Source organism: Carcharodon carcharias, chromosome 21 (assembly GCF_017639515.1).
Source record: "Carcharodon carcharias isolate sCarCar2 chromosome 21, sCarCar2.pri, whole genome shotgun sequence".
Taxonomy (NCBI): domain Eukaryota; kingdom Metazoa; phylum Chordata; class Chondrichthyes; order Lamniformes; family Lamnidae; genus Carcharodon; species Carcharodon carcharias.
This window is the reverse complement of record NC_054487.1, coordinates 39,254,996-39,281,149: the sequence shown is the minus strand read 5'-3', so window position 1 is coordinate 39,281,149 and position 26,154 is coordinate 39,254,996. Positions and strand designations below refer to the sequence as shown.

Here is a 26,154-nt window from a genome sequence, read left to right as displayed (position 1 = left end):
GACAAAAAGGAGAGAAAACATGTGTCAGACAATTCAAAAGACAACTGTAAGGACAGAGTTTATCAGACGGACTTTATTGGTGTCAGCAAACTTAAGGCCAACCCAAGGATAAAATCTTTTTTACTTTCCCAGTGCGCACACACTCTCAGAATAAGTTCTGCACCAGCTCTCTGAATGAGATTTAGCCCTATTTCTGTGCCCTTTTCCTACACGCTTTTAATTTTTATCTCTATTTGTCCATTTCACTATTCTGGATTCCTCTACCACCAATAGTTCTAGTAGAGTATTCCATGTCTCAAAAACGTGTACAAAAAAATTCTCCTAATCTTTCCTTTCATTTATTTTGTAACAATCTTAAATGTGTGCCCTCTCATTATTGTCTCTGTTCTAGTGAAAGAGACTGCTTTTTTTGAATCTCTCATTGCTAAAGCCCCTTATCCCATGTTATATTCACAAAAATCATAGAATCATAGAAATTTATTGCTTGGAAGGAGGCCATTCAGCCTATCAGCCAACAAGAAGGCATCCAGCCTAATCACACTATTCATCTCTTTGCAAATTCACATGCATACCAAAGTACTTTTTAAATGTTATGAGGGTTTCTGCCTCTACCATCCTTTCAAGCAGTGAATTTCAGATGCCCACCACACTCTGGGTGAAAAAGATTCCCCTTGAATCCCCTCTAATCCTCCTACCTGTTACCCAGCTATCTATTAAACCAATGCCCCCGATTATGAACCCGTCAACATAGGGGACAAGGCCTTCCTACTACTTAATCCAGACCCTCATGATTTTAACTACTTCAATTAGGTCTCCCCTCAGCATCCTCTGTTCCAAGGAAAACAACCCTACCCTATACAATCTTTTCTTATAACTAAGATTCTCCAATATGCTTGTAAATCTCCTCTGTACTCTCTCTACTACAATTACGTCTTTCCTATCTTGTGATGACCAGAACTGCACGCAGAAGTGGCATAATTAGTGTTTTATACAGTTCGAGCATAAACTCTCACTTCTTATATTCTGCTCCTTGACTACTAAAGGCAAGTAGCCCATGTGTATTCTTGATCACCTTATCTACCTATCCAAACACCTTCAAGGATCTATGCACATGAACTCCAAGGTCCCTCTATACATCTCAGTATCCTAACATTTATTGTGTATTCCCTTACCTTGGTAACCTTCCTCAAACCTTATCTCACACTTCTCCAAACTGATCTCCATTTGCCACTGTTCCACCCATCCGACTAGTCTATTGATATACAAACATATGAAATAGGCCATTCAGCCCTTGAGTCTGCTCTGTTTTCAATAAGATCTTGGCTGATCTCTTTGTGTTTCGAATTCCACATTCCCATCTACCTCCGATAACCTTTACCCACGGTTCCGAACTTTTATTCTGGCTCTCCCTTTGTTCTTTTCCATAACAACCCTAAATCTAACTGGATTATGATCACTTCCATCAAAGTACTCCCCACTTATATCCCTTCCACCTTCATTCCCTAAAATTAAGTGCCTCTCATTTTCTGCCTCTCATTTTCTCTTTTCTGCCTTTTCCATGGCTTTACATTCTTCTTAAAGTAGGTGTCCATAAATGGGACACAAGTAGAGATTTAATCAGACTGACTTGAACTATGTTAACGTCACACCACTACTGATTTGTCTTCATATTGCAATAATATTAACTATTAACCTATATGTTCTAGGGTGGCCAAGTTGTACTATTAATGATCAAGTTGATCTGCAGACACTTCTTGGGTGGAAACATTAAGTTTATTTACAACATACTCAGAAGCAACTACATGTGCGCTGTCAACTCCAACTCTATCTCTGCACTGACTGCTACTCTACTCTACTCTCCTATTGGTTACTACAGATCATGTGGTCTTCCTTAACAAGTATTATTCTTAAAGGTACATTGCATACTAATTGAAACCATAATTACTATACTATATTTGCTAAGAAAGAAGTAAGAATCTTAAATTGTAATGTTTTAAATTACGATGTGTACTCAAACAGTACCCATTTCACTTTTGAATTGGCCTGAACCTTACAAAACCAAAGAAGAGACGCACTATTGCATATTTAGCTTGGCAACAAAGGCTCCTTAGACAGCACCTTCCAAACTCAAAACCACTGCCATCTAGAAGGACAAGGGCAGCAGATGCATGGGAACACCACCACCTGGGAGTTCCCCTCCAAGTCACACACCATCCTGACTTGGAAATATATCATCGTTCCTTCACTGTCGTTGGGTCAAAATCCAGGAATTCCCTTCTTAACAGCACTATTGGTGTACCTACACTACATGGACTGCAGCGGTTCAAGAAGGCAGCTCACCTTCCCAAGGACAACTAGGGATGGGTAATAACTGCTGGCCCAGCCAGCAAAGCCCATATCCCGTAAATGAATAATAAATTTTTTAAAATATTGGTTCCTATGTTTCAGGAAACTGTAATCTATTGACTGCAAGGATAAGAGTCACGCAAAAGAATGGCCAGCTAAATAATCTGTTTTTAATCAAGCTGTCGGCAGATTGGAGGTGGGGGGTGGAGTGGGGCGAGATGGCAGGGGTACAGAATAGTACAGAATCAAAGACTGACTGATAATTAAAAGTTTCACTCCATTAAATAGCAATTACACGTAATTAGACACTGCTGATTATGACAAAGTGGAATTATACTGATCTTGTTAGCCCAGGAAAATTCATGCTAGTAAGGAAATCAGCTTATTCACTGAAGAAACTGATATGTTATGGATCCAGTTAGATACTCCTTATAAGGAGTAGTATTTAAATTTTGATATTCTCATGTAATGTCGAAATGTGCAAATTCTCAAGTAGTAAGAAAAGGTTGAGAAAGTAGAAAACTGGATTTACACATTTATCTGTGTTAATCAAAAGAGGCATTGTAAAATTACCATTTGTCACTGTGCTACAGTTTAAAGAAACCTGTGCCGATGGGCTCCAACCAATTTCATGTACTAATGTGCTTTACTGGCTTTTTACTCTCAGCAAGTTCCATCTGCCTTTCCCTTGTCCATCCATTTAATGCACCAAGATCTGAAGTCTACTTTTCATTAGCCAGAGTTCAGCACTGCCAATGTCATTAACCTCTTTCTAACCTGCATAGTGTGAACAGCAGGGGACCCAGAACACATGGAAGGAATGGCATTCACTGCAACCCCTCACCTCCCCCAAGACCCTTTTCCATTTGTAGCTGCATCCTCTTTTTGTTGCCAAGCTAAATTTCAAACCAGTTTAAAAATGCAGCTCATTTGACCTGCCTTAAGCTCCTTTAAAAGATGCACATTTGGAACTCAGAATGCTTCTGAAAGTTCAAGTAATAATGGATAACCTTTATTCACTAATTTATTTATGTCCTCAAGGAATTCCAGTAGATACACAAAGCAAAACCTCAATTATAAAACTATGCTGACCATCTTTAATAGCTTCTGTGCTTTCTTAGATTAACACTGAAAGGATTCTGAAAATTTGTACAGTAATTGTCTCACTATAAATGATCTCTTGGTTCTTTAATGCTGTTTGATTCAATTTCACAGTCACAAGATTACACATTTTTATCTTACATGGCACAGCCCTCAGTTTTAATATAATTTAGTTCTCTGCTTACAGTTATAAGTAAATTTTAATCTTTAGAACTCCGTAGATGAGTTTATTCATCTGCAGTCAAACTACAGGGGCAGCTACTCATGCTCATCAACCACCTTCTTCTTTATTTCAGTGCTAAGACACAGTGTAACAGAGTAAGGTTATACCAAAGGTCTTAAGGTCACACTGTGCAACTGGCAGGATTCATCTTTGCACTGAACTGTGCTGACTATTGTACACTGGCCAGTTCAAAGTTAACTTGCCAAACAACCCTCCCCACTGATAAATAGTTACGGGGCAAAGACTTACAGCGTAAGTTAGTTATTGAGATGCTGGTTAACTCTACCCCACCCAAAAAAACTGCCCCAGAAAATGCTGGAAAAAGATTCAGCAGGTTAGGCAGCATCTGTCTGTGACTTGCTGAGTTTCATTTTCCAGCATTTTCTGTTATTATTTCAGATTTCCAATATCTGCAGTGCATGTATTGCGCTTTTTGATTTGCATAAATACCCAGGTGCATCTGTAAGAACAGGATTGAAAGTTGCTTGATAAGTATAGGTAAGCATAACTAAAAGCTCCATAAATACAAAGCTGGCCATGCTGCTGGACCTAGGTCCACTTGATGGCCCAGAAGGTTACTGGGGACAGTTTGCAGCACTTTTCGCTAGCAGATTTAAAGTGGAGTGCAGTCATGAACTTGGGGGATTTTTAAACATCATCTTTGGAAGATACAGGCTTCAGCTGGGTGACCTTTCCCATTCCATGTTCTTTTTTAATATATTCCTGAATATAGTTTAAAGGCAGTGCCACACAAAAAAAAAATTCCTAATGAATGTCACCAGTGAAGCATATGGATTTACACTCAGGCCGAGCTGATTACCAGTTCCAAAAACCCGACGTGTTCACAAAGAAAACCAAAAGCACTCTTGAAGACCTACGCTATGCAGTCATGCTGAAAACAGAGCAGGGCATGTGCTAGCTATAGCTTAACCTCAATGAACGCTCATTATCACTTGCACATCAGGAAATTGTGGGATTTCTCATTTCTAGCAGTGAAATTGTCACCCATTCTCCATTAGGTCAATTTTAAAGTGGTGGATATGGACATCAGTAACACAAAGACATTTTGGGGGGGATTTTCCATACTTGCCCGCCGCCGGGATCTTCCTGTCCTGCTACAAGTCAATGGACTTCTGGCTGGGGCACCGCCTCGCCCCCGGTGGGTCCCATCCACGATAGAGCTAGAAAATCCTGGCCTTTGGCTATTTCCTTCTGCCCCCGTTCATCAAGGTACTCTTCTCAATTAAAAGTGCCACGTTTCTTCCCCTCATGCTTTCATTCGTGCTGGTATTATTTCCCCCTCCTCTGCCCATGATTCATACTTTTCTCTCTTCTCTCCCAATTCATACTTCTACCTTTCTTTCTATTCTCCTCAATTAAAACAGGCACTTATCACCTTCTAAGCTCCATTTCAGGCAAGTAATCCTCTCCATGTTCAATAACACTCCTTATCTGCCCTGTCCCTACTCACTGTGACTCCAAGGAATAAACATCATTACACTGTGGGTGCAAATTGCTGATTTCACAGGGAAGGGTGTCGCATTCCTGTCCACAAAGCTGTGACATTTACACCCCTAGAGCAGCAGTAGGCAAGACTGGAGCACAGCGCCAGGGGTAAGCCACAGCTAGGGATCACTGGAGTCTAAAATGCCACAATTGGCATGTATGGAATTACATAAACAATCCATTGCATAGGAAATCTTCCTGGGACAATCTTCTTCTTAGGTAGTCCCTTGGGATTGAGAATGACTTGTTTCCACTCCAGTTCGGCAGGTTCTAAGATGGCTGACAAGTCCAATGTGTGATCCGCAGACTCTGCCACATATGGGGCAGGGGTTGGATAGATGACTTCTTTGGAGGTTTGTGCACTTTCTCCAAAGCCTTGACTTTGTTTCTGCATGTTCCTGATGAAATCTCTCGGTGCAATTGTGGCCTTCGCAAATGAACCATCTCCATTTTGATTAGTTACAAGCCAGGGTGGCTCACGAGTCAGTGGGAAGGTTTAACTTCTTCCAGGTTGCTTTTTGCACCAACCCTCTTCTCCATTTCCCTCACAGCAATACTGCACCTCACCTCCAGCAAATTACCCACAGGCGTGATGATAATCTATAGGACAGACGGGAAACTGTTCAACCCACACCTTCAGTCCTAATCCAAAACCACTCAAGCCTCAGTCACTGAGCTTCAGCATACAGGTGATACTTGTGTGTGCGCTCACTCAAAAGCTGAGCTCTCAGTCATTGGGCCGAATCGCCCCAAATTTGCACAAAGTGCGGTAGCAGACAGGAAAAACATCGTTTTACCCACCGGCTGCAATGGCGGGTTTTCGCACTGTATCATCCCATTCCTGCCTCATTAATTATGCAGCCACAGGAATATGCTGTCTCACTGGCAGGGGGCCTTTGATTTGCCCGCCACACCATTACCTTGCCGCTTGCTCACACAGGGTGCCAGATTTAAATGGCTGCGATGTGCACAGTTCTCAATGCTTGCAGCCCAGGACTAATCCGGTGAAGACATGGCCCCAAAAGCCCAAGAAAAGTGCAGTCCCCACCCCCCCACCCCCGTTTTAGTGACACATCCCTGGGACACCTTCTGGACACCGTGAAGACCCATCACAATGTCCTCTACCCCTGCTCTGGCCACAGGAGGCCCAGCAGTCTCACCCACTCCATCTCAGTGCCAATGCTGCACAAAAGGTGCCAGCCATCCAGTGCAGTAAACGGATGAATAATCTCACCCGTGCCGCCAGGGTAAGGCAACCATCTTATCACTCTAGATTCACAGACTCACAATCACCACTCACTTTCTCAGACACACCCTCATATCTCCATCTGGAGACTGCCTCCTCAGCCCTCACCATCTTGAGGCCACTTGCACAGGTCAACGTATACCCCCACACACATCCTGGGATACCTCCCTTCCCCAGTACAGCCCTCACCCTGCAGCCTCTTCCCTTGCCTGAGGCCACATCCCCCCTTCCCCAAGGAAGCCCTAGTCCTACAGCCATTGAAAAGCCACCCCGCCTTATGGCTGGTCTGGTAGTTAGAGATCTGCCTGTCAGCTCCCTGAAAGTGATGTGGTGCTGTCTGTGAAGCCTGGCACTGATGACAGTAAGTGTTGCCCGAAGCAAGGTAGGCAAACAAACCTCAAAGTCCCAAAGGACCTGGCAGGTCACCAGGTGTGCGTCACTTATGTACAGCTGTGAAACACGTCCGCATGTAATCACACCAACGTGCTCGGATGATCCAGCGAGGGGGGGATGATTCTGATGAGCAAGGCTTATAATGAGATGTTAAAGCACTGAAATTAGGTTCCTGACGTGTGGCAGCAGGAATCACAACCCACCATCAACAGGCTGAGCGAACCGTCACAAACAGACAGCGTGAAACTGATTTTTGGCTGTCTCGCCATATTGTCCCTGCCCGCCATGTTGTCTGACGCCAATGGGGCCATTCCAGTCAGTGTCAACGACATCTCCAAAGCATATGGAAAAATAGTTGCTTGACTAAATACCTGGAAAACTAAAGTCCTCTTCCAACCAGAACCCATAGCACAATACCTTCTCCTGTCGATTAAGTCAACAGCAAGATCCTGGAGAATGTGGATCATTTTCTGTATCTGGAACAATAGCATTCTCTCCAGAACAGCAATAGGGTTTGCCTCCTCCCCACATGTATTGAAATGCCTTGCCCATCATCAGAATTGAACATTAAATTCTGATCATTTCAACTTAAGCTTGTAACCTCTCCACATAGAAAAAACATGCAACACTGTGTACAGGAACCTATTTGTGACATTAAAAAAGATACATATAAATTACAAGGTACCTTCCACCTTATAGCTTAGGGATGACAAACACAAAAAAACTCTCAACAGACCATTGCAGGATTTCACTATTCAGCGCTAACATACCTTTATTACCATTCTGCATTAACAATTTGCATTTATATAGCACTTTTAACATAGCAAAATGTCCCAAGGACTCAGGTGTGTTATCAATCAAGATTTGACAGGAGCAATCAGGGCAGATGATGAAAAGCTTCAATCAATAAAACTTTTAAGTAGCATCTTAAAAATGCAGAGAGAGGTAGAAAAGCAGAGAGGTTTAGGGAGGGAAGTCCAAAGCTTAGGGGCTAAGGCAATGAAAGCATGAACGCCAATCGTGGAACTCTTAAAGTTGGGGATAACCCAGAGGCTAGAGTTGGAGAAGTGCAGAGATCTCCAAGGATCGTAGAGCTGGAGGAGGTTACAGGGGTAGGGAAAGGTGAGTTCATGGAGGGTTTTGAAATCAAGGATGAAAATTTTAAATTGAAGAGTTGCTGGACCATAAGCCAACATAAGTCAGCAAACTGAGGGATGATGGGTGAATGGGACTTTGTGCAAGTAGCAGAGATTTGGATGACCACATCTTTATATAGGGTGGAAGATGGGAGGCCAGCCAAGACAGCATTGGAATGATCAAGTCTAGAGGTAATGACAGGTATGGAGCAGGGTTTCAGCAGCAGATGATCTGAGGGAGGAGCTGAATTAGGCACCATTACAAAGGCGGAAGCAGACAGTCTTAGCGACTGGGCGGATGTAGTCGGAAGCTTATCTTGGGGTCAAACATGGCACTAAGATTGTAAACTCTCTGGCTCAGTTTTAGCCAGTTTCCAGGGAGTGTAATGGAGTGAATGGTTAAGGAACAGAGTGTTAATAGTGTATTTATGATGTTCAAATTGTAGGCATGGTGGTGGACTTTAACTGGGGATTCACTAAAAGACACAGACTGCAACTGTGGTAGTTGGTGGTGTAGGAGGTGTTTGCTTCTAAAGTGTAACAGTGTAAATAAATGCTTAAAAGTGTGTAAACATTGTCTCTAACTATGTTCTTCACCAACTGGCTTTCTGGAATAAAACAGAGATTGCCACAGCAACCAAAGACAATGAAATCAATTTTCCCAATATTTAGCTGGAGGAAATTTCTGCTCAACCAGTACAGGATATTAGGCAAGTTTGGCTGAATCAGAGGCAGTCTGGAGGAGTCAAGAGAAATTTTGATGAAGTCGCGCCAAGTGCCATCACTTTACAAGTGGAACCTGGTGTGTTTTCAGATGATATTGCCGAGGGGCATTATGTAGAAAGGGGCCAAGGCTCGATCCTTGAAAGTAGCAAAGGCAAAAGTGTGGGAACGGAAAGGGATGCAATTCTGTGGCTGCTATTCAATAGACATGAATGGAACCAGGAAAGTCAGACCCACCTAGCTGGATAAAGTAGAATCTTTGAGGAGAAGGATATGAAGGCTGCAGACAGATCAAGAAAAATGAGGGAGGGACAGTTTATCATGGTCAGTGACAAAAATGTAATTTGCGATTTTGATAAGGGCCGCTTTGGTAGTGATTGGGGGAGGAAATCTAATAAGGGAATAGAACATAGAATTGCCAGAAATATGGGCACAAATTTGCAAGGTTATGACACACTTGAGGACTTTGGAGGAAAAGGGGGTTGGGCATGGGGTAACAGTTTGCAAGAAGAGAGGGATCAAAGGTTGTTTAAGGAGAGGGGTGAGCCGGTAGATTTGACTGGGAGGGGGTACCATAAGCAACTTCAGCTAAAATAGACGCTAGAAAGGGAAGTTGGGTGGTCAGCAGTTTGGTGGCAATAGGATTGAGGATGCAAGAGGTGGGTCTCCTGGGTACGATGGGAGATGGGATAGAACCTGGGCTAAGTTCTGGGCTAGGGCAGCTAGGAACATTAGGAGAAGGATGGTCTGGTTGGCCAGGTGAAGTGGTGGAAGCAACAGAGGTAGCTGAACTCAAGTCTCAGTCTTTATGACAAAAAACTTCATGATCCCCTCGCACTTGTTATTGGAGGTGCGGCTGGAGGAGGTAGAGAGTGGTTTAAGAAGACGGTTTGTGGTGAAGAAGCTAGCATTCTTGGATGATTAATGAATAGTGAACAATTTGGGTAGTCAGGCTCAACAGTGCTCAATGTGGTCCAACCAGATTTTGTGGTGGATGGTTAAATCGGTTATCTGATACAGACATTCAAGTCTGCCTCCCTTAGACTTAAGAGAGCAGAAACGGAGTCCATTCCATGGGGAACGACTAGGGTGAGAGAGTAATGGATTTAATGGGGGCAAGAGAAAAAAAGTGGACAAGAGGGTCTGATTGGACAGATTGGTGGTTACATACATGTCATGATGAATGTAGAGTCAGAGACAGATGGCAATCTGAAATTGCAATTGCAAGTGACTTGGGCAAGGGTTTTATCCAGGTGCGGTGTCATCGTTTGACCCATAAGTAGTAAGGAAAATGTGTAATTTCTTTAAAAGGTCTGTGGAATCTGTAATTGTTTTTAAGAATGTTTGAAAATGACTTAAGAGTTTGCATCAATTGCAAGGGAATCAATTGGAATTTTCTTGGATAATAAAAATCTTGGCCCATGTGATCTGTTGACTCTTGCACTAGAAGCAGTATCAACAGGAAGGAAGTTAAGAAAGAAGCCGTTTGACTTGCAAACACAAAATAGAGCTACAAGCAGAGGAGCTGGAGAGTGAAGGTAATCAGCACATAGGTACGGACATAATGAGAAAACAGAACACAGAATTCTTGTGAGGAGAAGCAGCAACTCTTTCTCTCAGGAAGAGGCCAGTTTTTCCGTTTGGCAGAAATGAAGGCAGGAGTTCTCAGAGGTACTGTATGAGCGGGCTAAAAAGGTCTATAACCTGGAAAGCTGTGTGAATAGCTTGGAGATGCTAAAGAGCTGGGTGTTTTCCCAGAAGTGGCCAAACCGTGAACCGGTATTATTGATTGGTTGGTTGAAAAAGAATTTGGCATCATCATAGCTGTTGTGACCTGAGGGAGAGAGGATTCATGGAGGTGCCTTGCTGATGATAATGGTACCTGTGAAACTTGGAGTGAAAGCTGTTGTCGAATAGGACTCCTGACCTAACCTGCACGAGTAAAGAACAGCACATTGTGGAACTGAGTAACTACGTAATACCATACATGTTGAAGGGGAATGTGTGTGGTTATGTGAGAGGTATCTTTGTTGCATCGATTATTTAAAGAGAAATTTACCTTTTTATTTGAAGTAGTGTTTGCTTGTTAATTCATGCTTAAATTGTATCGGTTCCAAGTCATGTTAAAGTAAAAGCTACAAAAAGTGGAATCTTGTTGGGAATTTCTTCATTTGGAAGTCATTCCGTAAACTTGGTTATTTTGGTTTACAATTCCCACATGGGGATCATAACAGTACGGACACAGAAGAAAGTGGAAGGGGGGAAGTGGAGAGGAATACAAGGAAGTGGTCAGAGTTGGCTTTGTATTGCTGACCCAGTTTTCATCACTGTTTCCTGTTTACTTATTGCTGAGCTACTGTTCAACCCTGTAGATAGTTAACTCCTCAGACACTTTAATAAGATTGTAAAGTAAGATTGATGGCTTCTAATATTGCACTGTCTGCTGTTTATTTGACTAATTATAGGCGCGAATAAAATGTCAACATTTTACCCACTCACGATAGCAAAGGCTGGAATTATTCAATTCAAATGTTGCTCCTATTTCTTCTCAAAATGATCAGGATAAAGCTCACTATTTTCTACTCCTCATGCACTGCCCTTTAAAAAAGATAAAACTAGTATTACCTGTTTTCTCAGTGGAAGAGATACAGCTTACCTGGTACAATTGTCCTGCAGGCATCTAATTCACTAACATGTACAAAACTTAAACTTCCAAGTCAACCTGATTGAAAATAGAGCTCATTCTCCATTTATTGTGAAGTTAACTTATATTTCCTAGCCCTAGTATTTCTATCCAACTGATATTTATTCAGATCTAAAAGGTGGTTTTACTCCCTCTCAGTTGCAGATCTTTCTTTCTACTTATCTTATTATCTTGTTTGATGTTTTTGAATGTGATTTTCAGATATCCTTCTCAGCTATCAATAACTGACTTTTCTGCATTAGTCACTGCTATGTTTTTTGCTCCTTGCACCTGTATCAGAGTGACCAATTCACAACTCACGAGCCACCTGGGACACTTTACTCAAATTCACTATAGTGTGGCTTCCCCTCTCTGGCTGACTGAACTGACTGCCATGAGTTACTACCACCATTTCATACCAATGCCATAGTTATACATTTCATTTTTAAGCCTGATATTAAAGATTGAGAAACCTTAGTGAAGGTTTATGGACTGTAATGCAGGACAACACCAGGGCTGAAAAGAGTAGGGAAGAACACCAGGTAAATCAAGGAGCAGTGACAAGTGATGAAACGGGCTTTAACAATCTGTAGATTGCAAGTGGAAAAGAAAACTGATGATGTTCCATGATTTTGAGGCTGTGAGACAGAGTGAGTTGGTGTTAAGAGATGTAGTATGATTGCTGCACAAAAAAAACCTTTCATCCTTCAATTTGTTCTGTTTTTGCAAGTATACTCATCCTTAGAATTTAGCATTGAAAGATGAGCATTCTCATCTTTACACCATTCAAAACTAATTAGTTATAATGCTCAGATACTTTTCCAATTGATAACGTGTTCTTCCAAAGCAGTTCTGTTACAGCAATTTTCTCAAATTTCAGGCAAACTAATCTTCCTAAAACAGATGGCTTTCAATTGTACAGTCATCCAGCTGTTAGACTTGGCTTTACAAAACTCATGTGGCTGCACACAGCTCACTTCCGATGCCACTGATCTAATCACAACTGGATTAGACATCTCACCAGATAATCCAGTTCCACTTTCACTGGTATCACGAGGCAATTACTTAAACAGTCTGTACACCAAGACGTGTCTCATCACACCAGAGCATAACTGCACTATAAACAACAAAGTAAATATGTTGCTCATGCTCAACCAATTCCTAACATATCAAAGAGTTGCAATTGAAAGGGGCTGAAATTATAAAATAGATGCACAAAAATAAGCCATCATAAGCCAAAGAAAAAGAGTCACACGAGCTTCCAGAACCCAAATGAACACAGGATAAAGAATGTTTTACATGTACTGGGTCTTCAATAAGCTGATATTTTCAGAATGTTTATCCCATGGAGACACAAAATTGTCATCTCAGTACATCCTATTATAGACATGACTGACTGAGTGCACCCAAATTCTTTTGCATATAGGGCCTGCAAGAGAGTGAATAGATTTCACTTGTTAAAATGGGGTTTCTTAGTAAACCATTTACAGAAAAGATAGACCGTTAAGTTATTACAGTGTATTAAAAAAAATATTAATTTTCTTGCAAAAACTGAAATATTGAGATGCAGCAATGTATTCTGCCAACTTACCTTAATCGTGACATTTCCTTTTGTTAGTTTCCTCATGTTGAATCCCACAGTTGGAATCATATCTTCAGTGAATTGACCAGACTGTACAATAAAACAAGAATACCGGCTCAATGTTCAGAACCAAATTAAGGTAAAATCATCAGAAGTATGAAAATTTCTTTTAGCTATAATAAAAATAATAGATATTTATTCTGTCTTCAGCTAGATTTGTTTTAAAAACTATGAATTTTTGTGCACATCAGGGTGGGAGATATTCGTGTCAGGAAATGGAACATCTCCCATTTCAGGCATGTCGTGCCAGCATCAAGCACAACCAGAGCAGGCAAGCACAAAGAGACATAAATGATTATTTCACTGATCCACAACTAAAATCACTCTCACAGTCATGCAAACAAAAGTGCATTAAAAAAAGAGTCAAGAAACAGTCAAAAGAATTTTATTCAAAGGATTACTTGAATACAGAATGAAGTTGAGTCAATCAGAGTACTGAAGAGAAAATTAGACGAACACTTTGAAAAGTATTAAAATGGTACGAGGATAAAGCAGGACATAGGAAGGAAGAAACATAGGAGCAGCAGGCATTCGACCCATCGAGCCCGCTCCGCCACTCGTTAGATCATGGCTGATCATCTAGCTCAACACCACTTTCCCACATTATCTCCATATCCTTTAATGTCATTAGATTCGATTAAATAGCTCCAATATGGTGCAAGCAATAGCACAGATATGATAAGCCAAATGGACTTCTCCTGCTCTTACCTTTGAAGGATTCCAGAGAAACGAGTTCTAGCTTTCATGTACAAGATGTCTTCAGTTGCAAAGAAATTGTGACATGAAAACTTGTTTTCAGCGAAATCAGGGACACAATTCTGCTGTCAGTACATGTGAACATATTTCAGCCATGCAAACATGGTGAGTAGGTGCACACACACGTGGCTTTCCCATCATACAGATCATGGTACAAGAGCTAGGGGGTAGAGATTTAATGTTTTAGGCAAGTGATGCGGTGGGGGTGCGGAGTGGCGGGGAGGCATGTGAGAACAAACCCTTTTTTTAAAAACACAGTTGAGTGATAAAGGCCTGGAACCCGCTGTTGAGAAGGGTGGTAGAAATGGAGACAATCATTGATTTCTAAAGAAAAGTAGATGGGGATTTGGAGGAACTAATCTTGCAGGACCATAGGATCAAGCAGAAGAATGGAACTGACTGGATTGCTCTACTGAGAGATGGCATAGACTCAATGGGCCAAATGTCCCATAAATGCCAATTGCGCCTTCTGTGCCATAAATGACCCTATAACTAAACAAATTCCAATTTCAATGTGTTTGAGTTTAGCTAACCTTAGATGGGACAGAAACCTGAGCAGAGCAATTGGATTTGCCTCTTTGGGAACACAGGAAGTATGGACAAGGTGGGTGAAAGTTCAGGCAGAGTTTCTCTCCGATTAGTATCGAGTGAACCTGTGCCCCCTCCTTCCCACTGCAAAATGCACATGTTCTTTGGGATGAGGGCAAAAATCTGGCATCATTTTGAGAGAGAGCGGGGTTCATAACTGGGGCAGAGGGGGGTGTGGTGGGGATGTGTACGACCCCTGAGAGGTCTGCAAGGTTTCAAGGGTTCCACTAAAGATTGGGGGCGGAAGAGAAAAAAAAAAGCTGGCTCTGGCACCATCCCTGCCTTGTTTGCAAAGTCTCCACTCATTGGATTCAAACTGCCTCCTCCCCCACAACAGCAATGCCAACTTAGCCTGGACCTGTATCCGCAGTGCGCTACTAATGCTGAGCCACACAGCTGGGGGGTCAACTTGCCTTCTCTGCATCTCCCTTGCCTCACCCACTCACTATTTGGCCACCTGCGCTCTCCCCAGCTTTTCTGTCAGTTATTGGTGAGGAGGAGCAGCAGTGGTAAGGACAACACCAAAAGCACTGACAGCATCCTTCATGCTGTGACTGGCTGTGGAGAGGATTAAAAGTGACACACCCTGGAGGGTTCAAGTAAAATTAAACTTATTTCGAAATTAAAATGACACCAAATCGTTTTTAATCATAAACTGGTCAGGTGCAGAAAATAAAACCAAGTCTATATAGAAAAGGAGAACAACTGAAGGCTCCAACTTTCTATTTGAATAGACAGTAACTTTGTCCAATCAGAACATGTGACATTTTGAGAGGTGATACCAGTGTTGGGAGCAGTTGAGCACCTGGCAAGTGCTGTTGTTGATTGGCTGTCTGGGATATGTTAAACATTGGCCACAATGGAGCTTCCAAGAACCCTTCATGTCCTGTCCCAAGGACAAGGCAGCAAGGTCTTGGGCAGTGCAGGTATTGCCAGAAAAACCTTTGCAATCAGACGTGCATGCGAGGGTCGCTTTCCAGTGGGTTCTCTGATCCAGCAGGTTTATTTTGAACTAGTTGTGGATGGTAGCATTGTATTATCAAACACTGAAGATGTTGGTTTTATTTTGTTTCACACTGACTGAAACAAAAATATTGGGCTGTAACTTCCACAGAATGGCAATCAGTGTCAGATTGCCACTCCATGCTCAATTGCTTACACTAAATTGTTTCCATGCCTGTCTCACCTGACCTCCTGACTCAGGCTGGGCAAGATCCAAGGAGTGCAGCTGACCTTGAGGCCAAGCATCACAGTCCAGCAGAGTTGGACTGAAGAAGGACATGCCCCATTTTTACTGCACTAGCAGCTGTAAATCAAGTAAGTTTAAAGGCCCCATTGAAATTGACAGACCAGGGAGAAGGTAAATGTCTAAGGTAAGTGGATAAGATTTGTCAGGTGGGGCGGATCAGAGTATGGGGGAAGATCAGAGGTCGGGGGGGTGTGGGAGGTGTGGTGGGGGGGGTGGCGTCAAACCTCAGGTGGGGGTGCATGGGGGCATGCAAACTTTACTTGTGAAGTTCCAAGAGGGATTCCCCAACGCACCTATGGGGTACCTTACCCAATTCGATGCTGGGGAGCTTGGAAGTTACTAATTATATATATTTAAATGTATAACAATTTTTTGTACAGGAAAAGCCTTGTTGTCGATGGGGGTTCCATGGAATTTTTATTACACAGGAGGGAGGCCTCAAACAAAAGGATCAACAACCCCTGCCAGGCACCAAGGGCATTTAGGTGATTCCTCTCGGTCTTTCATGTTGATACTAGTCTGATACAAACAAATTTTAGCTTGTACAAGTGCTGTAAACCAAGTATAAAATAGATCTGCTTATCAAACACGAGGAAACCTCGTGCTTTTCTCCAAAGAACTAGAGTAAGAAATTGCACTGTTCCTGAAGGCTGTTCACCATTCATGTAAAATGATTGAAGGTTAAAAGTGGCTTGTTGGACTGCATCCACATTACATGCTTCTTCCAGCATATTTCAATGTAGATAGGAACGTTTGCACTACAGGTCAAGTATCCTTCATCAGTAAATCCAAAAACCGAACATATCCAAAAACCACATTTTTTTTTGAACCTCATCGACCTTTAGCACGGGAAGTCTAGTTGTTTGCCTGCACTGTTAACCTTGCAATTTTTTGTGGTGAACATGTCAAAAAGAAAATTATTACAGGCACCCTGTATTTATCACTTAGTGACACATCTTACTTTTCTAACTATTGTATTTACTTTAGAATATAGCTATCCTAGGCTTAGGCTATTGTAATGTTAAGTTTACATGCAGTATCCAAAAACTGAGATGATCTGAAATCGAAATGCAATTGGTCCCAAGGGTTTCGGATAATGGATACTCGACCTGTACACAGATTGTTTTTTCAATTCTTTCATGGGATGTGAGTGTCACTGACAAGGCCAGTATTTATTACCCATCCCTGATTGCCCCAACAAGGTAGTGGTGAGCTGCCTTCTTGTACTGCTGCAATCTTTGTTAGAGAGGAAGTCCCAGTGATAATAAAGGAAAGGTGATATATTTCCAAGTCAGGATGTTGTGTGACTTGGAGGGAAAATTGCAAAGGTGATGTTCCCATGTGCCTGCTGCCCTTGCCCTACATGGTAGAGGCAGTGGGATTGAAAAGTACTGTAGAATAAACCTCGGCAAGTTGCTGCAGTGCAGTGTAGATGATACATGCTGCAACCATGTAGGGCCAATAGTGGAGGGAGCAAATGGTGAAGGATGAGGTGCCGATCAAGTGGGCTGCTTTGTCCAGGATAGTGTCGAGCTTCTTGACTGTTGCTGAAACTGCACTCATCCAGGCAAGCGATGAATATTCCATCACACTCCTGACTTGTGCCTTGTGGAGAAGTTTGAGGAGTCAGGAGGTGAGTTACTTGCCACAATTCCCAGCCTCTGATCTGCTCTTGTAACTACATTATTTATATGGCTGGTCTGGTTAAAATGGAGGTCAATAGTGACCCTAGGATATTGATGGTGGAGGATTCAGCAACGGTAACACAATTGAATCTCAAAGGAGGTGGCTAAATTCTCTTGTTGGAGATAGTCATTGCCAGGCATGTGTGTGGCACATGGGCTTATCAGCTCAAGTCTTGCTGAATGTGGACATGGTCTGCTTCATTATCAGAGGAGCTCAAAGTAACACTGAACATTGTGGGAGCATCAAACATCCCCAGGTACAACGCTAGTCAGTGAAGGATCTTCTCCTGATTTGCTTTGACTTTAATTTTGCTAGGGCTCATTGATATCACACTCAGTGAAATGCTGCCTTGATGTCAACTGCAGTCACTCTTACCTTACCTCTGTTCTTTTGTCCTTGCTTGGACCAAGGATGTAATGAGGTCTGAAGCTGAGTGATCCTATTGTTCGTCCATGTAGGAATCAGCAAACTAATCTACAGTAAAAACTGCCTTTGGCTTGGAGTCTCCACTGAGGATGTAATCAGAAACATGCACCCAGGATGTGCTGGGCCCGCCAGTTTTGCCAAGGTGAAGTTTGCACTGAGGCACTGTAAAATGCAGGGAAAAGAAAATTCCCTCAAGTGGGGCTGAAGATTTTCTCTGTCCTGTGGTGACAGTCGGCTGTTGATCACTTCAATTCACGAGTCACTGAAGCAGTGAGGATGCACCTGTGTGGCTTCAACTGACTGCTGGTCACAGGTCTTAAACCAAGGACAGTTCAATTGGCTGAATTTAAATTGAACTTAAAATAATTGCAGCAACAATAGGAGGAACACCCCTGGGTCAGTCAGTAAATTCAATTGACTACTGATCACTGCAGATCAGGTCCCATGGTGGAATTCGAATCTGGGTCCCCAGAGCATTACCCTGGGTCTCTGGATTACTAGTCCTGCAAAATTACCACTACGTCATCGCCTCCTTATTTTAAGTTTCCATTTGATTTTCTTTTGAATCTTTCCCTCACCTCTGAGGATAGTTTCACATCCAAGAGTCCAGCCCAAAGAAAGCACTGGCAGCCCTCTGGTCTCCTGTCCATGAAGCCGTATTTTTCTATGCAAGCCTAATGTGTTCAAAGTGTTTATTTACTGTACTGGAACGAACCAAGATTTTGTTTTGCTTCACAGTATTAAGTTTCATTCTATGACTGGAACCCCTTCTGCTGTTTCTGAGGAACTGCCTCCTTGCAATAACCGATTTGGCTTCAGAAGGGGCACTTGTCTGACTCTTGTCACATGGGCACTGATTTTTTTTTTACCTGGCACTTTCTGTACCTCATGAATGCAAACTTTAATGGCTACGGTGTAGCAGCAGTGGATGTAACATAACTTGCAGAACGCAGTGAGCAACTCTTGCATGTAGTGGATTAGAGCAAAGTTGCTTGTAAATCATAAATGACTGTGCTTCAGGTGGTTCAACACTTATTAAACCCATGGAGTTTATAAAGGGAAGTATATCTCTTGTGTTGGACCTCATGTAAAAATGCAAATAAAAGCTGTAGCACTGAAATTTGACATGGATATCAGCATACTTGTGGTAGAAAGATATTTTGCCTTGAGTTTCCACCTGATATCCTTCCACATATCAACTTAATTTGGGTGGTATTGAATGGAATAGCTTTAAAGATGGCAGAATTTTTTATGCCTAAATTGCGCCCATAACCAGATTATGTTGGAGCATCTGTGATCTTGATGTTGGTTCAGAAGTCCATTGGCTTGAAGCAGCAGAGGGCACTCTGCAAAGGATATGGGCCCTGACAATATTCTGGCAATGGTATTGAAGACTTGTGCTCCAGAACTTGCCGCGCCTCTAGCCAAGCTGTTCCACTACTACATTGGCATTTACCTGGCTATGTAGAAAATTGCCCAACTGTCTTGTACACAAAAAGCAGGACAAATCCAACCCGGCCAATTACCGCCCCATCAGTCTACTCTCTATCATCAATAAAGTGATGGAAGGGGTCATCAACAGTGCTATCAAGTGGCACTTGCTTAGCAATAACCTGCTCACTGATGCCCAGTTTGGGTTCCGCCAGGGCCACTCAGCTCCTGACCTCATTACAGCCTTGGTTCAAATGTGGACAAAAGAGCTGAACTCCCAAGGTGAGGCGAGAGTGACTGCCCTTGACATCAAGGCAGCATTTGACCAGGTGTGACATCAAGGAGCCCCAGCAAAAGAGGAGTCAATGGGAATCGGGGAAAACACTCCTAGGACTCATACCTAGCACAAAGGAAGATGGTTGTGGTTGTTGGAGGTTAGTCATCTCAGCTCCAGGACATCACTGCAGGAGTTATTCAGGGTAGTGTCCTCGGCCCAACCATCTCCGGCTGCTTCATCAATGACTTTCCTCCCATCATTAGGCCAGAAGTGGGGATGTTCACTGATAATTGCACAATGATCAGCACCATTTGCGACTCCTCAGATGCTGAAGCAGACCATGTCCAAATGCAGCAAGACATGGACAATATCCAGGCTTGGGCTGACAAGTGGCAAGTAACATTTGCACCACAAAAGTGCCAGGCAATGACCATTTCCAACAAGAGTGAATCCAACCATCACCCCTTGACACTCAATGGCATTACCATCACTGAATTCCCCACTATCAACATCCTGGGGGTTACCATTGACCAGAAACTGAACTGGACTAGCCATATAAATACTGTGACTAGCCATATAAATACTGTAGCTATAAGAGCAACCAGGGATGGGCAATAAATGCTGGCCCAGCCAGCAAAGCCCACATCCCATGAATGAATAAAAAAAAGCTAAATGAAGATACTGAGCTCAACACTCTTTAGAACAGTTACATAACTGTTACAATTTGCATGATTAAATGCAATTTGGTTTTAAAAGATGTGAACTAGATCGTGAAGTCAGCTGCAACATTTCCTTTTAATAATTTCAAAGAGTTTGCTCTTTAAGCTTGATATATTGGATGTTTTGCTGGTGATTATCTGTATACCAACTGTGCTCATGCATTTTTTTGAATTTCAACCTACAATTTGAAGTGGTTTAACACAGCATGCACAGTAAGTGAAATGAAAATTACCATAAAAATTGGTTCAAGATTCTAAACATATTCTCTCAAACATTTGGCAGCTGTTCTGGACCCATGTTGTTTTGCCATTACTCTCCTTGTTTCTCCCTCTACCGTCTATCTATTTCCAACCCAATGTCTCAATCTATCATAATCACCGATTCCTAACAAGCTACCTCTGACCCACACACTCCCACTCCCTTGACTCTTTCACTAAATTCCTCAGGTCTAGTCACTCCTGGACAGGCTTATGGCTTCCTTTTGCCTCATCACTGGAACCCTTCACCACGTCCACCTCAGCTCTCGCTGTTGGCTTTGCCTCAGCGAAGAGCCTTATTCCCATTTTGCATTGTTTCCCACACTTGGCAACTCCCCTGGAGTCTATCTTTCTAACCTCCTTTCCCTCCTCCTCCTCAATCCATTCCGTGGTTGTTCATATCCCAAGATAGTATGGCCGTTGTTATGAAGATGAGTTGTATAAAATATTAATTTAAAATGACATCAACTGGACATATCTTACTTTGTAATATCAGCAGCTGGACATACATATGTATCGGACTTGGTTGAAAAGAACACTTTTCCTAAACAAAAGACACTGACTTACAGCAGCTAATGTGTTGCATTTGCAAAGGACAGAAGCTGCTTTTATGAAGCTCTTAGAGAAAAAGAGCCACGTGATCCAATCTTGGGTAAAAGGTACTGGATTTTGAATATCAGAGTCACAGCCTTACCCCATCTCTCTTTCTTTTGAAACCCCAACCATCCAAGCTGAGTGCCTCAGGCCTCAACCCCATGCAGTTTCAAACTAAACCAGAGATGCAGACCCTCAATGTGCCATTCATCCCCAAAGTTCAGCTACTAGGATCAATATCTTTCACCAATTAAAAGTCACCCACCTTTCCTCTATGCACCACCCCCCACACACCCCAACTTCTGCCACTAAAACCTTCATGAAAGTCATCAAAGCTGAACTTCTCAAGTATCCTCCTTGCTACCTTCCCTCCATAAACAACAATTTAATTCAGAATGATTCAATTTGGGTTCCTACATCCACTAAGGCCTGAATTCGCATCACACCCATTTGTGTCTAGTATCACTGATACATTGTACTGTAAAGCACTAAGATCCATATTCTTACCTTCAAATTCCTGCATGCTCTTGCCCATTAACTCAGCTTCCCACACTCTCTGCTCCTCCAACGCTATCTCACTTACCATTCCACACAACTCTGCTCCACCACTCCGATTCACCCTCATCATCTCCACCTTATAACCCTCTTCCTTCAATGCTGTCACTTCAAACCTCCCTCTTCCCAGTCTTCCTCCTGCTAGATGTCAATCAGCACTCATGTATTTGGTTATGAGAGGAGGGCCACACAAATAAGGTGGCACTGTTACTCTGTGTCAAGCATTATCAGACATTAACAAAATCTTAAATGACAACTTGAAACTGTTAAAAACTCCACCTTTCTCACTATTCCGATAATCAAAGGCCAAATGTGGAATTTTTCTCCACTGCCAGTGGTGGGAATCGTGGCGGGTGGGCGCACTTAATTTAGGAGGCAAAAAATCTCTTTCCCGGCGGCAGGATAAATTGTGAATTTTGTTCTCTCGACTTAAGACAGGTTAAATGCGGGTTGAGTATCCCAATTAACAATTTGCATTCATTAGCATCTCATCCATGCTCATTAAAAGGCCACCTCACCAGAATTAAGTTCATCCGCCAAATTAAGTCTCTCACCAGCGAGAATTTAGAACGTTCAGTTTCACGATTACCTAAGTGACATGCACCTTGCGAGCTTCACCTATTCCATAACTTTGAGGTCAGTAGGTGCTGCTTTCTCCTTTTTGGGGACATCACATAACTTCACTCATGAGCAAACCCTGTGCCAAGACTGGACAAGGGAGGCAGGCAAACAGTGAAAGAGTGGAGCGAAGGCAGGACAGAGAAGGTAGGCTTACGGGTGAAGGGAGAAGAGAGTGTCTGGGGAAGTGAGAGAGGCTGGAGTGTCCAGGGAAGTTGGGGAGGGAGGAGTGTCTAGGGAAAAGGGGGGGTTGATGGGGAATGATAAGAGGGAACAGTCACAGTCAGAAGGGGAGAGTGGAAAGCGGTAGAGTAACAAGTCCAGGATGAGAGTCTAGTAGGTGCAGGTCTCTTGGGTGGGTCACAGAAGGGTACAAAGGTTACAAAACAGGTGGCTCGGATAATGTGAGGGGGCAGGGTCAGGGTGGGCGTTGGGATGATAATGGGTATCGGCTCTGTGAGGAGGAAAGGCATGTGGAGGGGAATCGTGACAGGTGATGGGGAAGTTGGTGGGTGACGGGGATGGTAGAAGGTGGTGGAGAGAGTTTGAAAGCTGACTCGCACCATTTTTCCAATCTGACCTTAAAGGCACAGTTAGTCAGACAATGAAATCCCTCAATGTGGGAGGAGGGTCTTTTTGGGTGAGTGGAGTTTAAGCTTAGCACAACTGGCTGACTAAAGGGACACCCTAATAATTATAAAGGCAACCGGGTGTCAAAGATGCTCAGTTGTGTTCTCCTGTCTATGGTAAAGCCTGTATTGCATCAAGTTTATTGACATTAAAATCCCAGCAAATATGGAGCTGCCATTCATTCTATGCCATTTTCCAAATGCTGCAGTCAGAGGCAGAGATGAAGGGAGGGAGGTGGATGCCTCCAAGGGGCACAACTGGTGGAGGACAGACAACTCGCAACTCCTAACCTCCATCCTCCCACGTGAATAGTCATGCCTGACAAGGGATCATGCGATTAGTGTTCTATGCTGCCAAGGCAATGATCTCTCTATAGAGTTTCGAAGGTAATGGAGACAAGCGGAAAAGTGTCCATGTGAGGCTTCTTGCATATGGCTCCCGATCCCCCTGCTAAAAGAGCAATGTCTCCATACCTAGTCATGCATGAACGGGAGGAACACTCATCTCTGCTCCTTCAGGATGTCCTTTACCTGGAAGGGGTGGGTGAGGATTCCATGTCTAGATGGAGGCCAGGTAAATGGCTTAGCACTGGCCTGCTGGCTTTGAGATGGCAGGAAACCTGTAAAGGACAAGCTCACTTAATGTATCACTTCAATTCGTTCACACATCCACTAAGGTGTCGATGATGCAGGCTGCAGGCAACCCTGCCGTGGTAATAGCTCTCATTCAGATGAGGAGAATGAGGGCCTGTCACTGGTTGGCACTGAGCCAGAAGGAGCAAAGCCCTGAGCAGCAAGAAGCAGCGGGCCTCTAGAAGGTTAAGAGGCTGGTGAACATGGACCACTGCAATGGCGAGCATTGGCCTAACCACGGATGTTTCACCAGTAGTACTCTTATCTAGAGATGAACAGAAGGCAATCCCCTGGGATACGGTTAGTCACATCTGTAAATTTCCCCAGTATGAGCTCAGGCCGCAAGGAGTTTGGACGAGTAATCTGGAGCTTGTGGTCTGTGTTGAGTGAATGTCTGTCTGGGCGCCATGACCTTAAACCTCATGAATACAGGGGGGAATGGGCAACTTCCTGTCTGCCCCACCATGAGATTCACATAGCTCCTTGCAGATGCATAATTAATAAGCTCAAAACCAAAAGATCACACACGTTCACCTGACCCACAGGCCGACGATCCTGCCCGCCCCAGACTTGATCGCCAGAATGGAACATTCTGCCCCAAGCCTTCCTCTCCAAGCCATCCAAACCAGGAGCATCCCACATTCAAAAATCAGTCTTGCTATGTCTTCACAGTTGAACTATTTGCCACAATCAGATGTGAACAATAGGAACTTGAATAAGCAATTGGAGGATGCCTATTACTCAGTGAGCTTTACCCCAGTGAAGAAATAAATAATGTTAGAGAATAGAGAAAACTGGCAGAAAACATGTCAGGGCATCTGATAAACAACTACTGAATTGACGGTATTCCATCATATGACAGCACTTGCACAATTCTTGGGAGATGTTCAGTTGTAAATAGGTACATGAGGCAAAGTATTTAACTTCCTATATTATGGCACTCATTGACAACTTTATGTCTTCTATATAATGAAAATCAGATTCTAAGGGGTCCCATAATGCCAGAGAAGCAGGTGTCCCAAATTAAATTAAGTTTATGAACAATTGTTTGAGAATCTGCTTTCTCATATCAAGCAAACACTTTTTGAATTGGTCAGATCCAATAATCCACATAAAAAATGGTTGGAGAAGCTTTGTATTTTGGTGTTTTTTTCCATTTCAGGTTTTCCTTGCGTATGGCCTTCAATATTCATCGTTGATTGAAATCCTGGCTTCCATTCATCAACACAACAAATAATTTGTGTGTGTGAATTTTGTCATTCCTTTTGCAAATCAGTTAAGGTGCAATTTCTCATCCCATCAGAATTTAAGAGGGCATTTATACTGCAAGACAACTTCCACTTCCTAAGAATGTACAACTGGCAACACAAACCATGAGCTGGGTCCCCCAACTAACTCTGGAGGGGAGCAGTATGAGGGTCCAGGAGAAGACAATCTCACACTGGAAGGATTCTGATGCGTAGCCCAATCAGGTTTAGAAAGTGGTCCAAGAAGAATATCTCTTGTACCTCTTAGACAATTACAAACTTAGAATTGTTATAAATGCCGAGTGTGCATGAGAGGATCAGAGCTCTGCGTATGTACATAAGCATGCATCCTCCAAGCGGTTTCCTGTCTGTGAACATTTAATTGAGAGCCAGGCATTATGAAAAACGTACTGCCTGGTTGGAACCAGTTATTTACCCATAATTCTCAAATTATTGACTACTGATATAAATTAAATGTAATTTGCACAACAGCAATACCACACATATTGCCAGAATTGTTAGGTCCAATAAAAATTACACAAGGCAAAATTAAAATTGTACAAATATTTTCTTTAAAACGTTAGGAGGTAAACCAAATCTGAAGTACTGGTGCGAAACTCAATAGGAAAAGTGGGTAAAAAAAAATCTAATGACACAAAGGCATCTTAAGTGATTTGCAAAAGGAATGACAAAATTCACACACACAAATTATTATGTTGTGTTGATGAATGAAAGCCAGGATTTCAGTCAACGGTGAATATTGAGGGCCATACTCAAGGATAGAACAAAAGTAAACCAGAATTATTTTTTTATTCATTCATGGGATGTGGATGTTGCTGGCTAGGCCAACATTGTCCATCCCTAATTGCCCTTGCTCAGAGTGCTGTCGATCTAGAGTCACATGTAGAGCAGCAGATTTCCTTCCGTAAAAGACATTAGTGAACCAGATGGGTTTTTACAACAATCAGCAATGATCATCATCAGACTTATAATTCTAGATTTTTTTGATTGAATTCAAATTTCATCATCTGCCATGGTGGGATTTGAAACCACGTCTCCAAAACAGTGGTCTCTGGAATACTAGTCAGTGACCATACCACTGTGCCACTGCCTCTCTCTTGCCCTACAAGCTGTGGATATGTGAGGATTTCAAGTTATTTTATTAAAGTGCACAGACAGGAAGGGGATTAATTTACACAGCCCGATCTCTCCTCTCACTACAGAAAGGGGTTTTTGATTTCTGATTTCTGCCTTTATAAGTGATGTCATGTTTTCGCTAACCCTTCAGTTTGGGAGAGATTCGATCCTCTATTAATAACCCCAAAGCAAACTTGAGATAAGGTAAAGTAAGAGGGTTGGTTTATTTTACACACAAACAAAACACAGGAAGGGGTTTCGCAATGCCTGCCCCTGTGCGCACTCATGCAATAAAAGAGGGATAAGGGAAAGAAAGGGGTACAGGGCAAGACAATGATAAAAATAATTATGG

General features: G+C 42.7%; 1 protein-coding gene across 1 annotated transcript in view; it reads right to left on the bottom strand.

Annotated features, from left to right (window-relative positions):
* LOC121293201 (ADP-ribosylation factor-like protein 8B-A) overlaps positions 1-26,154 on the bottom strand; it is a 103,948-nt gene that overhangs the window by 69,768 nt on the left and 8,026 nt on the right. The window contains exon 2 of the mRNA XM_041216017.1: positions 12,949-13,029. Within this exon, the coding sequence (XP_041071951.1) occupies positions 12,949-13,029 (81 nt within the window). The remainder of the gene's footprint in view (positions 1-12,948; positions 13,030-26,154) is intronic.